Here is a 17,393-nt window from a genome sequence, read left to right as displayed (position 1 = left end):
ACTTATGAACATCTGGAATCATCTGCTTAAGGAAGAGGTAGGTCAATTTTTATTCATATCTTAAAAGCAACAGACTAATCTAGTATCAATAGATAGACCTGAGCTCTGGATGAAATATACTAAAACCACAAAGTTTATGGCCTATGAATTGCATTTCACTGAGTCCTTTACATAAGCCCAGAGCATAATTAAGCAAAGGTGGAAAATTATTATTATTTTTTTTACATAATAGGGGCAAAGAATCTCATAAATAACTTCTGAAGTATAGAAAATGTCTGTCATCAGGTCTCAGTTCAAATACTATCTCCTCAGGGGTCTTCCTTGACACTCTACCCAGAAAATTGCTCTATTGAATCCTTGTTTTCTTTTCCTAACACCATTCTCTGAGATCTTGTTCATTCATCTATTAACTTGTTTATTATCTAGCTACAGAGTTAAAGCTCTATGAGAACAGAGATCCTATAGGTATTGCTCACCACTGTATTTCTAGTAGATACTAGGCATTATTTGAATATTATTTGAATAATTAGTTGAATAAATGAATTCCAGTGTACATGATAGATCAAAATATACCAAGAAATACAAAAGCATCTCCCCCGACCCATATACACATACATACACTTACCTGGATGACCTAATTTTTTTAAGGTTATTATTCTAAATCAGAGGTAGAGTATTTTGCTGCTTTAAAGACAAATAATGCACACTGCTGCAAAAATTACTCAAGCCTATTCAAACTGAATAACTTTGATGAGAAAATAATTTAAATTAGTATTTTTGGTAAAGTAATCCCCAAACTACCCCTTTAGTGTTTCCCACAATTCTTACAACAGTTTAAAATAATCAGATAAAACAGCTTTAAACATGGTAATTTATTTTATGTGGTTGTTTAAATCCATTGTTTAAAAATGTTCAAAAGGCACTTTAAAAAACATATTTAAAAATACATTTTTTTTCTGACTTATTGGTGGATCACTTAAAATAAGCAAGTCACCACACATTTTTAAACCATTCATAATACTATAACCTTACATAATTTCAAAATTCCAAAACACAAATATTCACTGTGTAATATAACACACTGCTTAGCAGTAAGATTAGTTTCCCTCTAATATATACTTTATATGGATTATTAATTGGTAGGGCCCTGCAAAGTTATTTAAACTGAACTGATAAAAACTAGAGGTAAAAGGGGTTGAAACAGAGCACTGTTCACTTCTGAAGCTAGTTTTAGAGTTGATTTCTCTAGGGAGAATTTGTGAAGTTTTTGCTTTAATCTGTATTAAAACTTCTATTTCAACTCCAATATATAAACATAAGTCATATTTTTAAATCAAGAGAGGTTACATTTAGCATAAAATAAACAACAGGTTGTCCCCCAGATTGCTTAAGAATGTTTCTGTTAGGCCTACAGTAAAGTAGAGAAATGAGACAAATGAGTTTTTTGGTTTGTTTTTGAGAAAAGGGGGTTGAGGGAATGGAATCCAAATAACTTTAGTTCATTTAGTAATTGTATATATAGAACTAGTTTAAAACTATAGACTTTTAACTAGGGCAAGTATCCTGAGAGCCAGCAGGCATTATTCTTAGATTTTTTTTCTTTCAATCTCCTAGGGAAATCTCAAGTTAATAGGTATAAAATTATTAGTAAGTGATACAAATTCTAATCACTAATTACAGCCAAATTAACATTGCAAAGGCAGCATTAAAGTAGTTAAGAAATGGAAATTAGTTGTAAGGAAAATAGAGGGCAACAAATACAAAGAAGAAGAAATTGTCAAGACAAAATACTCTAATGAACTGAAAATTTAAATGAGGAACAAAAGGACAGATTTGAACTAATCAATAAAGTGAGGCATTTTTTTCAAGTCTCAATCCAGAAATACTATAGTTCGATAGGCTCAAGAAAGTGAAAAATTAATACTCAAGAAACATTTATGAAAATTATCAGTTAACAAATTTAATGCTCAAATACAACTACCGTATTTCAAAAAATATTAAAAACTGGCCAGTACTTTATTTTGAATCATCTTACAGTAACAAAAATTCCTCTGAAATTTAAGATAAAACAAATAATTGAACTCTGGGACAAAAATCTGCTTTGTATCACCTATGAACTTCCCATTTGAAATAGAAGTATACTGTTATTGGGAAACACAAAGATAGCAAAAGCCTTATGTTTTGAGACCACACTAAAATCATTTATCCAAATGACAAAGTGATCATCATGAAATCTGCTTATATGTGCTCTACCGAATACTTGGAGAATTTTTTGCTGTACTAGGTCATATAGGACAGTCAACTGATTCTTGAAAGTGATGAAATTTTGATAGCACAAATTAGCAGAAAAACATCTGCATATTATAAAGTAGTATTTTGCTACCCCCACCATTTAAAGTTTTTTTGCTTACAATTGGAAATTTTTTTTTTTTACTAACAAGTGAGGATGCTCATTTAGTTATGCTTTTAATGAATTATTATGTATTTACTAGTACTTAATAAACTCTTCCTGCCCCAACTGTGAAATTACTAAACTTGGAGAATGACAGATATTATTGTGGGCCCTGGTATTAGTCAATCTGAAGAAGCTAAAGAATTTCGTCAAAAAATGAATGTTATCTTTAAAGTCTCTCACATTTAATACAGTATGATCTTGGATGACACAGATTTAAAACATGCTTCATCTAAATCTTTGAAAGATACCCTATTTAAGGAGCAATAAATCTTCAGCACATTCCAAGGATTAATGGCATCAGAATCACCCAAGTCTTGGTTCCCAAACTAGAATGAATAGGACTCACTCACCAGAATGGCTTGTTTAAACACAGCTGCTAGCTTCTCCTCTTGGAGTTTCTGACTCCCCAGGAGGTCTGGGGTGGGGGCCCCAGAGAGGTTGCATTTCAAGTTCCCAGATGATGCAAATACTGCTAGTTGGGGACAACAACACATGGAGAACTACTGACCTAGGGAATCTAGTAAGAAAGCACAGTACTGAGCCCCATGCTAGAATCAGAATTTCTGAGACCAGAGTCTTGAAATCCGCATTTTAACAAGCTCCCGGGCAAGTATAGAAGAATGACCATTTGAGAGCCACTATGACAATCTGGCTGGTTAATTTGTCTGTTACTGATTGATGTATCATATCACACATGTTAATAAGTAAAAATGGAAAGAAATAGTGCTAAATGACTAACCTCAAGGCTGACATGGTACAAAGAACACACAGACTTGGAGCATAAATCCTGGCTCTGTTACTTACTTGCTCTATGACAGTGAAAAAATTACTTTAATTCTCTGAGCCTCAGTTTTCTCATCTACAATATAGGAAGAATACCCAATTTGTGAAGATTAACACTAATGTACAAAGAATATCTAAAGCACACCATGTGGCATACAGTAGGCATTAGATAAAAATTAGCTATTACTTATTATAAGAAATGTATGAAATATTTCCTTCAATATCTAACTGAATAAAGCAGATATTTTCATTCGCTTAGAACAAATATTTACATTCTATAAAACCTTACACTTATTGCTCCGTAATCTGGGCTAGACAAGTATTCTAAAAGTTGTACATATATTCACTCATTTAATCCTCATAAAAATCCTGTGAGGTAGATAGCATTACCATCCCTAACTTACAGATGAGAAAATTGAGGCACAGAGGGATTAAGTAAATTGCTCAAGGTTACAAAACTCAGTAAGTGATAGATCAAGAATTTAAATCCAGGCAGTCTGACTCCAGGCCCCAGGATTCATCAAAATGTTAATTTCCTATTAGTAAATTTTAAGGTTTTTTGGAAAGTAGCATATATGGACTGCAAAAAATTCATATTCACACCAAGATGAAGAGTTGTTCAAAGAAAAGAATGAATGCCTTGAAATTCTGGCAGGTAACAGTGTCACGAAAACAACAAAAGACAATTTAAGTTAAAAACTGGTGGGACTTTTCAATGTGTGGACAGGACAGAGTAATCCGTAATTACCACTAATCGTCACCAAGAGCATCCTCTCAATATATACCATCCAAAGAGATCCTAATTTTGACAGGTTTTGGCACAATAAATATAAACTCTTCAGCTAAGCAGCAGATTCAATGGCATGCTAGCCATGTAAAATTAGCATAATGATAAACAAAAAATTTAACTCGTTTGTAACATTTAAGGTAATCTTACAGAAAGTCTGCAAAATATTATTTTATGATACACTCAGATAATACTACTAAAGACAACAAAGCTTAAAATTTTCTTTCCTTCCAGAAATTCTTTAAATAGGTCACTAAAATCAGAATGAAATATTTACGAACATATTTTTGATGACAGTGTTGAATTGGGTGTTCTGCTCTGTTAGAATTATCTACTGGCAAACCAAAACCAAAACCAACCAACCAATAACCAACCAAACAAAAAACCACCCCAAAATAGTAAGTCAGCATCAAAATTCAGGCTGATATTCATGAATTAAGTATTTGGTCTTTTAATATCTGGCATAGTTCACTTTGTTTAAGCAGTCTGTTTCTCTAATATTTTTAATCAACTCTGGTGAAAATTGTAAATTCAAATTAATTTGCCAGTGCAACTAATAGCCACCTCAGAGCCTAAAAAGTAATGTCTAAACTTTGCTTTAAACAAGTTATGAAAGGCACAAACAAATTCTCATCTCTCAACAGGATGATAACAAAGGAACTATAATTATGTAGTTGGAAAGAGTTTTAAATAATCAATTTAGAATGACACTAATTCCTGAGAGTGGCACTGATCTAAGAAAGGCATCCCCAAATAGCATTAAATTTACTATTTATTGGTTACCCACAATTAACAATGGGTAAATTTGGGAACAAAATATTTTAAAATGCATGTTTATAGAATGCTATTAATGCTTTGAGTAAATAAATAGTAATAATTAAAACTGTATTCAAGGATAAACATATTTAGAAAAGTGACAACAGGGACTCAGTAAAACATTAATTACTAATTAGAACCAAGTATATAATACAGTCAAGGCCCATATAATTTCAAAATGTGGTTTTATTAATGCACTTTAGGACAAGTGCCATTCTTACTTTACTTTGTCTGGAAGAAATACTGCCAATTACAGTCACAGGAAATTTCCATTAGACAAAAACTGCATGGGGGTGTGTGTGTGGGGGGGAAGGGTTTGGTTCATTTATATCATACTACAAATATAAACTCATGTCTTGAGTTTATGAGTAACATTAAGCAACACTATTTCCCCCTAAAATTTTCTTTAAGGCAGACCTATTTAGCATCACGTGTGTTATTAATATGTGCAGTGTAGTTTTAGAAAATTTAAGTGTCCTAGTTCTCAGTGAAAATAATAAATGTGGTCAAGAATAGAAAACAAAAATCTCGTTTCTAGTCCCTCTACCTGGCCACCATTTTAAAAACACAAGTTTTTCATATATATATATAATATATATTTATATATATTACATATATATATTACTGTATCAAAACACATTTTAACAGACTTCACAGCTCACTTAAAGCTTCAGTTTACAGTCATTCATATGAAAGATTTCTAATATGGAATGTTCACTTAGAAAGAATTCCTCACTGGGATTCCAGTGTTCTGTATCAGAAATGCAGAAGTTCTTCAGTGCAATGCCAAACATTTTACCTCTTCATTTGTGTTTTTCTTTCAAGGGTTCTCATTTTACTTTTGGATCTTCTTTTTTGTAATCTCGACTTACTTCTTTTCGTATATTTTCAGGTAAGGCAGGTTGATATCTGTATAAATAACCATATGGACGAAGATGATAAACGATGTATTCTAACTCATACATAGTTGTAGGATCGACATAGTGAAAAGAAACTGCAAGATCAGAACAGCAACCAGGACCCTAAAAAAGTAGCAGAAACAGGCATCATTAAGAAACAGTTAGTTAGTTAGTTAACACACAATATTCACATACCGATAAAGGAAACATTAATTTTAACAGATTCCAAGCACCAAAGTTGGCAAGGTAAAGCAGAGGCACCTATTTATTAGACTTGCGGAAGAAAGCAAGAGTTTGTAGAGTTCTTCATGACTTAAACATGAAAACTGCTAAAATATATCTACCTGAAATCATATTCTCTCATCGTCTATAATGTTTTCACTGAAAAAATTCTTGAGACTTCTTCAAATGAAAGGGGCAGCTATACAAAGAATGATGCTCTATTTCCGAGTTTTGCTTTTAAACTTCCTATGCTCTCACTCTATCTTTTTGCTTGGCTCAACCTCAAGAAAGACAACTTTGAAGCATTCAATGACTACAAAATCCTTGCCCATTATGTGTAACCAAATACTTCATCTGCACATCAACCCAAACAATGCAGTATTTACGAGAGGAAGTGCTGAGTCAACTCTAAGTTTGAATCTAAAGTTTGTCTACTAGGGTCAAATTCTACCTACTAGTGTATGACTTTTAGCAAGTTACTTAACCTCTATAAGCTTCAATTTCCCCACCTGTAAAAGATGGTTACTTAAAGGAGATAATGTATATAAAATGCTTGGAACCAGCATGGCCTATAGTAAATGCTCCATAAATGCCAACATTATTATTGACAAAATAATCACATTTAGGTGGTCCTCAGTAAGTAAGTCAGAGTGAAACATTTGTCCAGAAATATAATTCTCAGATTCCTAACAGAGCTGGTATGAGAATAGGTTTTTAAAAAGACAAAAACAAGATAATTAAAAAAACACAACAGGAAAAAAAAAAAAAAAGGCAAGAACATTAAAAAAAAAGAAGAAGACACAAAACTGACCCCAGAACTAAACAGTTAGAAGGTTATTTTGGTATTTACAGAATGTTTCACCCAGGTGACTCCAACCAAACTTCAGATTCTATCTAGTATCTTTACAAGGACCCAAGAAGAAAGATATTCTGACAAGGTCCCAGAGACAAGGTCCCATTGTAAGCTACTTACTTCCAAACATGAATTATTAAATGTTCAGTATGAACACTTAATTATTATTAAATTAGTATGAACATTTAATAATTTGTTTGGAATAAGTAGCTTACAATGCAGTAAAAATTATCAGGGAATTACCCACTGCATCTTCTCTGGCCTTCTCTCTGAACTTTCCTTTGAAACAAACACCAGATATCTGGGGTTTCTGGATAACTGTGTAGGCACTGGAAAATTATTTGGAGCCTACTTGTTAGCACCCTTGGCAATGTAAGGATAGGAACAAATCTGAAAAGTAAAATGATAAGTCAACTTGTGATCATCAAACCAGCTCCATCCAATAGATACATGTGAGCCCCATGATGCCATTTAAAATCTAGAAGCCACATTTTAAAAGTTAAAAAAAAAAAAAGGAATTAATTTGAATATATTTCAAATGAGTAAGTCCATATTATTCTTTTCCAATATGCAATCAATATTTTAAAAAATTATTAACAAAATCATTCTTTTTATTTGTGATAAGTTTTTAAAATCAGGAATGAATTTTATACTGACAGCACATCTCAGTTTGGTCTAGCCATATTTCAAGTACTCAACAGTCGTACCTAGCTAATGGCTACTATACTGGGCAGTACATGTTAAACTAAAAGACTAGACCAATAGCTGTGAATTTTAAATTGCTGATCCTCTCTGAAAGCAACTTCATATGACCCTGAAATACTGCAATAATATTTTTAATAAGATTTATTACATTCTGTTTCACTCTATGGCATTACTGTTTTTTTAACTAGATGACCAGGACACTGTTATTAAGATTTATAAGCAATAAAAAGATAACAGCTATAACTACTAGAAACAAAATAGCTCTTTGCATGTAATAATGGCTACTACCTAAACTCAAGAAAGTCAAGTAAAAAATCATCAGATACAGAGAATCCAGGAACAGAGGCAAATTTTAAAGATGTTTTTAAGAAACAACAGCTTTCATATATACCAGTTAAAAAGCTTTTTAAAAAGCCCAAGTAAAATAGTAACAAAAATATTAAAAACATAGGGAGATACTTAAGAAGAAATAAAATCTGGAGAAAACTATAAAGCTTTACTAAGGGACCTAAAATAAAATTTAAAAATCCCAGGCAAAGATATCTATTGTCCCTGAATGGATAAATACATTAACATAAAGGCATTAGTGTTACCAAAACAATTTGAAAAAAAGAGATATAAACTAGAGGAATATACACACTTAGAGTAATAATTTCAAAATTCAGTAAAGCTACAGGGTTCAAGACAATATGGTGCTGAGGCAAAATCAAATAGGATGATGGAACAGAACTGAAATACCAGATACCAACCCTACTGTAAGTAACGCTACAGTATATGATAAAGGAGATTATTTCAAATCACTACTGAAAATAAGACTTAGTTAAAAAATGGTACTGGAAAGATCAGTTAACAATTTGGAAAAATCTGGAGCTCTCAATTTTGACCATGTATCAGTAAGTTTCAGATGGGTTATAGTTAATGTAATCAGATTGAAAAACAGAATAAATCCTATTTGATCATTTCTGACCTACAAAAAAAGGCAATTTCAGATATAAGGGCACATGTATATATATGTAGATGTGTGTGTATATATGTGTATATATCTGTACATATGTGTGCATGTGTATGTGTATACACTATTACATATAGACTGTTACACACATATACACTATTTAAAATCCTCTGTATTAAGACTGATTACAAATTCTCTGGTGAAAAGTCTATTTCTAGGGAAGAGACTTTTAGTCCTAGGGAATAAATCACTTTTAGGGAAGTAAGAAGGCAGTGTGAAAAGGGAAATGCATGAAGATTAAGTTCTAAACCCAACTTAAGAACGTAAGAACGTAAGTCTCTGATCAGCTGTATATCTCACACATTGACTTGCTAAAATAATCATTTTCCACACTGTGTTTTCAGTGATCACAACAGAGCAAAAGTATATGTAGGAGATTTAGGATAACTCTGAAAATAGTAACTCACTTATGGAGAAGAAAATTTATTAAATGATGGATGAGTAATAATAGAAGTTGGATTTCACATGTGTTTGTATCGAACACTCCTGGGAGAGAAGAAGCAGTAATTAGGAAGCTGGGTCAATTTTCGTTCTTCCAAGTCTATTTTATTGTCTTCAATATAACTGAATAAATTTTTATAGAAAGAACATAATTCTTGCAACCATTTTAAAAACTACTACAATCTGATGTATCACAGAAATATTTATTTTGTTCATATAAAGTATACTGTTAGGTACACCTATCTGTAGGTGGGAATTTCTTAAAGGAAAGAAGGGTATTTTACTGGTTACAAAATAGTGACAATTATGATGTCCCTTTGCTATTACTATCTGTAGCAGATACTCTTATTAAAACCTTACATGCATTTAGGTGTCTTTGTTTTATGTATCTGTAATGTTCTTAAGTTTAGATATATTTTTATATGGGAATGTATGGCATTAAGAAGGGAAGGGCTCAAGTAATCTAGGAATGGTGAGATTATACTAAGAAAAGTTTACATAAGAAAAAAAAAAAATTCAGGGATGCCTGGGTAGCTTAGTCTGTTACTCTGCTTTTGGCTCTGGTCATGACCCCAGAGTTCTAGAATCGAGCCCCGCACTGTGCTCCCTGCTCAGCGGGGAGTCTGCTTCTCCCTCTCCCTCTGGTGCTCCCCTCAGCTTGTACAGTCTAATAAATAAATAAAATCATTTAAAAAAATTTCAGAGTAGTACCTCATGAGAACAAAACAAAAATAGACTATCACAAAGTAGACTTAGGAATACATCTGTTTTACAGTCTAGGAAATTGTTGCATTCACAAGAGCAATAAAATCCTAGCATAAGGTTTTAAATGGACACATTATATAGAACTGAACTTTAACTGTTTATTTATTAAAGTGGAATTTTATCCCAACAGCAGAATATTTATTGTAACATCCCTCATTTCAACCCCCAACCCTTTGGGACACATATCACATTAATCATGGAGGGGAAGGGAACCCATGATAGAAATCACAAGAGTTTATAATCAGCATGGTTTGTAAATTGCCTAGAATATTTATCAGGACAAATTACTTGAATTTTCTGAGCCTCAGTTTTGTCATCTATTAAATGCAGAATTACTGTAAGGAATTATGTCTGAGTAAGTACCAAGAACATACTGGTGATTGATATCAGAAGCAGTTGTGATGTGCTTCAACATTTCCTTTTAAAGCTCAGTGTCTAAATATTGGATCAAAAGTTCTAGGTCAATGTTTTTAACCTCAGTGTTACGGACATTTTAGGCCAGATAACTCTTTATTGTGGGAAGCCATCCTGTGCATTGTGAGATGTTTAGCATTTAGTGGGATTACAATCTTGAGGAATTCTATCCACTAGATGCTAGTAACAACCTCCACCCAGTGCCAGTCTCCCAGTTAACAAAAAAATGTCTCCAGATTTTGCCAAATGTCCTCTAGGAGGCAAAAAGTCCACAGTTGAGAACCACTGTCCTAGATAATGATTTGCAAACACTGGCTTATGAAGATGAGAACGCTAGCATGAGTGTATTATTTGTATGTTAGGGCCAGAAAAAAGAAGGCATAGAGTACTAATGACCTGCCTACATGCATTATTAATCAATAACAGATCTGAATCTAAAAGCTAGGTTTCATGACTCCTGACGTCCTTCAGTCAGTCACTCACTGCTGCAATACTCATAACAGTGATGAACTGGAAACAACCTACTAAATGTGTATCAGTAGGGGAACTGATAAATTACAGATGCTCATGTTAGATTATACAGAAGCCTAAAAATTAATGAAGCAAATATATACATTAATGTGGATAAATTTTAATGTATTAAAAGGGCAAATGTTCAAGGATATATATGGAATAAGTCCATTTATTTAAAAACCTACAGAACAATACTATATATTTTTTATGGATACACAAACATGTAGGAAAAAAGATACAAACATACACGGTAATGACAAATACTAAATTCATGATAGTGGTTAACACTGAGGAAGGACATAAGAAAACTTGGTTGGGGAGGGTACACAGGCCTCAATTGTATCTATACCTTTTTCTTTTAAAAAAGGAAGCAAATATGGCTAGAGATTAATATACAGTAGGGGTGCCTGGGTGGCTCAGTGGGTTAAAGCTCTGCCTTCAGCTTAGGTCATGATCCCGGGGTCCTAGGGTCGAGCCCCGCATCAGGCTCTCTGCTCAGCGGGGAGCTTGCTTCCCCCCCTCTCTCCGCCTGCCTCTCTGCCTACTTGTGATCTCTGTCTGTCAAATAAATAAATAAGATCTTAAAAAAAAACACACCAAAAAACAAGAAAGATTAATATATGGTAAAGCTAGTTGGTGGGTACAAGATACTAATTCTTCTTAAACATTTAGCCGAGTAATTTAATAAAATAATGTATTTTAGATAAAATCCTCAGGAATGATGACTATGTTATCAAATTAGAGCTAAGGCTTCTTCCGCTTACAGTGTGACAGGCACTGCACTATATTCTAATCACAACTGAATCAAACAGGTAGATCAGGTCCATTTTACAAATCAGGCAAATCAGGCTCAGAAATTGGGCAAATTCTGTCCATCCAAGGTCAATTAAGTATTAAGTAGGCGAAGACTTGAATTCTAGAAGCCTAGAATTCTAAACCTCAATGTCTTTTCACACATCATTCCTGAAGCCCAGAGGCTCTCCACACAGCCTGCTCTCTAACCTCATTCAGATTTCTGTTTCAGAGACATCTTCCTTAATCATTCAAACTGGGGTGCCACACTCGACTCATTCTCTATCCCTTCACTTGCCCTTATTTTACTCTAGGGCACTTATCACAACCTAAAATCATATTTTATCTTTAAAATACCTGTTTACTGTATGTCTCCATATCCAGAATGTAAGGTTCATAATATACTATTAGAAGGTTCACAAGAACTGGAGCTTGGCCATATTTACTGCTGTATTTTTAGTGCCTGACACAGGCAATAAATAGTAGGTAATAGTAGCAATATTTACTGAATTACTACTGCTGATACTCATGTTCTCATCTATTTTGTTATACATTACCACTCTATATAAAAGGAGTAAAGAGGATTCTTAGTTATCGATGCTAAAGAAACATTATTTGCTAGTTTTTAAGTAAACAAAAACCAGTCTAAGTATTTATACAGTAATAAAATTTCTAAACTTACCTCTACAGGAGGATAATAGTTATAATTCCAGTACCAAAAGGTTCTAGGTAGATAACCCCTGATTAAGTGGTGTTCTGGTACAAAGGGATGAAAAGTTTCTTTTCCAATGGTATCTCTGGAATCTCCCGCTTCTACATTTATAATTTCCATGCATCTGCCCAATGCTAAATCTTCGATGGAGGAACTATGTGTACATTTGTCTGTTTTAAATGCATCAACAAATCTCTTCAAGGCTTCTTTGCTCAGAACATATCCAGCTCCTCCACTCATGTAGCCCTGCTTTACATAGGGCTTAAATCTTCTCCCAAAGTAAATGGGTTCTTCAGGGTTGTATTTTGAGAGAAGCCATCTCAAATTTTCCAGGATAACATATGTATCATCATCTGCCTTCATAAACCAATCAGCATCTTCTAAATAATGGTCATGAACATACTGAAAAGCTTTAATTGTTTTCCAGTATAGTTGGTCTCTGCCTTCTCTGGTTTTTAATCCCACCGCAGGGAAGTCTTTATCTTCTTCTGAACTCATAAACAATACTTTATTACAACGTTGGGCCCATGTAGCTTTGACGTGTTTGGCCTTTTTCTCTAGATTTTGAGGCCCTGTCATAACCCAGCAAAGAATTTTAACCTTCTGATAGAGGTTTTCAGCGATGTCTGTGTTCTCATCTATTAAACAAAGAAGTTTTAGAGTTGTATTTGCATAGATGTAAAATTCAAATAAATTATATTGATGAAAAATTTTCTTCAACAATTTCAAAACCCCCCTTCTATTTATTTACCTTTCTACCATTAGTGACTTAACTGAAAGAAAGCAAAAACTCAACCTAACATGAACTGACATTCTGATTTACTGGTTTCATGTCAGTCTTATCCATTGCAGTAAAAAGAATTGCCACTATGACTTAAAATCTTACTATTTGAACTGCGGTTGACCAAACAGGATCAACATCACTTGGGAGCTTGTTGGAAATGCGGCATCTTAGGCCCCACCCCAGACCTATTCAAATTGAATCTGCATTTTAACAAGTTGTCTTGGAGATTGGAGATTGGTATACATATGAAGCACGGCCTTAGTCTCTGCTTTTCACTTCATTCTACAAAGGGTTTTCAACAGAACACTGACAGGAATTTCTTGCAGCTCTAAATAAACTTCTGCAGGACAGGAAAGACATGCTGCTGAAAAAACAGTTCATTTTGCACTCCACCAGAGTTCACTGTTAGGAATTTATACAAGCACCCTAAGGTGGCTTTAAAAAAGGCTATCATCGGGTGTCTGGGTGGCTCAGTGGGTTAAGCCTCTGCCTTTGGCTCAGGTCATGGTCATGGTCCCAGGGTCCTAGGATTGAGCCCCGTGTCGGGTTCTCTGCTTGGCAGGGAGCCTGCCTCCCTTCCTCTCGCTCTGCCTGCCTCTCTGCCTTGTGATCTCTGTCAAATAAATAAACAAAATCTTAAAAAAAAAAAAAAAAGAATTTTAAAAAAGGCTTTCATGATGACCCCAGTTTGAAGAAGAGGGGTTAATGCACAGTTGAGGTTACTTTGATATTCCAAAATGCAAATCCATCAGTCGAAAACAGAACAGAACAGGTAACAGTAGTATTTCCAAGACTGTCTAGAGCAGTGCTTTTCAAAGTACTCCTCTGTAAAGAAATAGGGAGCCATGCCAGAATATAAAACACCATATTAGTTCTTTCATTAGGGAAGTCTTGCTATATTTTCAAGAAAGTCCACTTAACTAAGCAGTGAGCTTAAATAAGTTATATCCTGGTGCAATCTCCTTATCTGGGTGCAGACTGGTAATAAACAATTCAGATTGTCAGATCAGGATCATATACTGAGTACCACTGGTTTAAAGGAAGAGCTCAATTTTAAGATCCTAGATCATTGCTTGGTGAAGGATCAATTCTTATTTTCAATAGTTGGGAGACCTATACTTTTTATAAATATGCTAAAAATGAATTACTAGAAAAATTAGTAAAAGAAATATAAAATACAAATTCTAATTCTTAGTTTTGGATTTAGGCAAAATTACTCTGTTAAATTACCCTGAAAGTTTCTAACTGCACAGTCCCAATTTCAATACCTATGTAGGTGTGGACCAGCATAAGTCTGCAAAACCACACTTTTTATAGTAATGTTCTAGGCAGAATCCCAAGGAAGCATATCCTTAAAGTTAAGGTCAACCAGTGAGTTACAAAAGCTTTGTCCTATGAAAAATTAACAACTGGAGACATAAATTTCTAGTCCACTAATAGAAAGCTAATACAAGGTTGGGTGAGGTTTGGGCATGGAATTTTCAAAAATATTCTCACGTCCCCCTGAAAAACCAATAATTCACAATTCAAAAACAGAATCACCCTTCAGACAGAGAACATTCACATTTCATATACTTCAGGAGCCCAATCTTTTGGCTACAGATAAACTAAATACTGGATGCATAGGGAAAATGGTAGATGCAGGAATTCTCAATGTTTCACTTTGAACAAGACAACCTTCTCCCCACTGCTGGGATCTGGTAAATATTGTTTCTCATTTTGTAATTATTCACTGATTAATTACTTTGTTGTAGGCATATGCTGGCACAAGAGATGAAAAGGTGAGTACACCATACGTCCTGCTGCAGAAGAACTCAGTCTCAGAGTGGATCTTGGTATATAAACCAGCACTTGACACACTCTAAGAGAGATACTATAATAAAGGTATGTAAAAGGGTTCAATGTGCTGCAGAAAAAGAAAGCAGTGGCTGATAAATCCTACAAGAGTGTGGAATGGGAACTTGGCTGGAACAGAGAAGGGGAGATAATGCAAAATCAGGGAAAATAGAGATAATGCAGAAAATAGAGGTCTTTAAATGAGTAAATGCTCATAATAAGAAAGGACAAAAGGTATGGTGAAGTTTGGTTGAATGCCAGTACGTGGGTATAACTGAAGTCCTCAACTAGGGGAAATGAACTGAGAGAGGAAATCTGAAAAATGGTAAAGAAGTAGAATGCTGGAACTTATGATAAATGGGATTGATTGGTAAGTGAAGGAAAACACCTACCATGACTTCATAGTCTCCAGCTTAAACAAATGTGGAGCATCAAGCTGGACAAGTAGGTACCTAATATATGTGCTTATACTGACCTGATATAGCCTACTAGCAGAGAAGCATGTGCCAACTAGCCCTTTAACAATTCAGAGCAAGGCTACAGAGCAAGTGTCCAATGATCAGGCTGCTCTTGATAAGAATACAGAGCACCTACTCAGAACTGGATCAGTTATATAAACACTTAAACATAACATGATTAAAAAAAAAAAACATAACATGACATAATTTATAACAGTATGCACATGCTTGCTAGTTCATGCAACTCAACCAGGATGTATGTGGTACACTTCATCCCTCAGCCTCTTCTTGAGAGGTCAGAAAGAAATAATTTACTACCAAAAGATAAAAGAAGCAATTCTGTAACCCAGAATTCCAATTGTTTCCAAGCTGCTATATTCTTTATCATCAATAAATCACATTTGCAGATATCTTTGAATCACTTTAATTTTTTTTTTTCACAATGTTGGGAACTGGGCTAAGATAAAGACAATAAAGTGGAGATGAAATCAAAATTATGGGAATTGATGATATCACACATACCATGAAATAGCCAAGGGACAGAAACTTAGAGAAAACCAACATTTTAAATGTTGGCTCCTAGAGGACACAATTGAGAACATGAGGTATAGAGCTAGGTAACAGGTATAAGGTAAGAGAAAATGAAGTCATTATAACACAGCCTTAGTTTCTACCTCCCTAGTTTTTTATGCCTCTTAAAAGGTGAAAAGATTAGTTAATATTAGTTACTAATAGAAAAATAAGTTGAAAAAATATATATAAATTGGGATTTATATATACCTCTTGAGTTTCTCTAGAACAAGACTAAGCAAAAACTAAGACCAAAACAATAGCAAAAACACTAAAAACACATAAACCGTGAAAACAAAATCAGACTAAATAAATAATTTTAAAAAATCTAATCTGAAAAGTTTTGCCTTCCCCCAAGTTACATTTTCCGAACTGTCTCTAGTTTAAAATAAATTCAAAATTAACATCTTATTCCCTAAATAAATCTGGGTGTTAGCAATTTCCTTCCTGAGGCAAACAAGCAAGGTCATTAAATATTGGGAATTAAGCTCATTTTAATAACAAAATTCACATAAATATCTTTTTCCAATTCTTATAACACTTACATAGACTGAAAAATATGGTTTGTTTATTTCTTAATAAAGTGAACCATACCTTTATGTTGGCTAGAATCTGCATTGAAGTTCATCTGTCCTTCTAGATGATTTTGTCCATTATCATCTGCATGCCTAGCATGAGGATCATTATGAAGAATATCAGGCTGGGTATCACCCTGTTCTCCCAACAAAATACTAAATAGCTGAGAACATAAAACAAATCCAATTGCTGATCCACAAAGGAAGGTTAAAAAATTCAGCCAAGATTTAGAGGCCATTTCCCGAAAGTGTATTTCTGTAAGAAAAAAATTAGCAGGATGTTATAAATTAGAAAGCAATATACATATCATGAGTAAAAAACTTGGTTACTTAAAAAAAACACAAAAAACACACACAAAAAAAGTTGATTACTCTTAACCATATGGGAAATTTAACTTCCTTCCATATAAAAGAACATTTCTTTTCTTTTTTTTTTTTTAAAGATTTTATTTTATTTATTTATTTGACAGACACTTGTGACAGAGATCACAAGTAGACAGAAAGGCAGGTAGAGAGAGAGGAGGAAGCAGGCTCCTCTGAGCTGATGCGGGACTTGATCCCAGAACCCTGAGATCATGACCTGAGCCGAAGGCAGTGGCTTAACCCACTGAGCCACCCAGGAGCCCCTAAAAGAACATTTCTGAGAGAATTTAAAACTTTCATCCTTTTAGTTGCAGCTAAAACACACCCTGTGGACAGTTCAATAAAACGGATGAGTAGTAAGTTAGAAAATCATTGTTACGGTGGGGCATGGGTAAATAGAGTAAAAAAAAAAAAATTTCCCACCAGGATCCTTTGTGAACCCAAGCCTGCTTGCCATGTTTTTTTTTTTCTTTTTTGCTGTCAAAATACTTAAATTTACCTTTTTTCTTTTTTATATTACATGGTACATATTACATATAAATTAATATGTATGACATAATATCCCACAAGGTATTATTACTATTATCATTAAAACAAATGACATAAGCGGTAAAAAAAAATCGTGAGGAAGACACATA

The 17,393-nt window shown here is 33.9% G+C and overlaps 1 protein-coding gene across 5 annotated transcripts in view; it reads right to left on the bottom strand.

The window, feature by feature from the left end:
• C1GALT1 (core 1 synthase, glycoprotein-N-acetylgalactosamine 3-beta-galactosyltransferase 1) overlaps positions 1 to 17,393 on the bottom strand; it is a 66,816-nt gene that overhangs the window by 27,666 nt on the left and 21,757 nt on the right. For 2 of the 5 annotated variants that reach the window (XR_006384274.1, XR_006384273.1), the window contains exons 2-4: positions 16,412 to 16,648; positions 12,140 to 12,807; positions 2,806 to 5,863 (exon numbers count right to left, since the gene is read on the bottom strand). Coding sequence is in view for 3 of the 5 variants with exons in the window: in XM_044246089.1 (XP_044102024.1) it covers positions 5,672 to 5,863; positions 12,140 to 12,807; positions 16,412 to 16,631 (1,080 nt within the window). In the remaining 2 variants the exon portion in view is untranslated. Of the gene's footprint in view, positions 1 to 853; positions 5,864 to 8,938; positions 9,019 to 12,139; positions 12,808 to 16,411; positions 16,649 to 17,393 lie in introns of those variants that run through there. The other 3 variants (XM_044246089.1, XM_044246091.1, XM_044246090.1) reach the window with 2 other exon arrangements.

The sequence above is a fragment of the Neovison vison genome, chromosome 4 (assembly GCF_020171115.1).
Source record: "Neovison vison isolate M4711 chromosome 4, ASM_NN_V1, whole genome shotgun sequence".
Classification (NCBI taxonomy): domain Eukaryota; kingdom Metazoa; phylum Chordata; class Mammalia; order Carnivora; family Mustelidae; genus Neogale; species Neogale vison.
The sequence above is the reverse complement of the archived record's forward strand: the minus strand, read 5'-3'. Positions and strand labels throughout refer to the sequence as shown.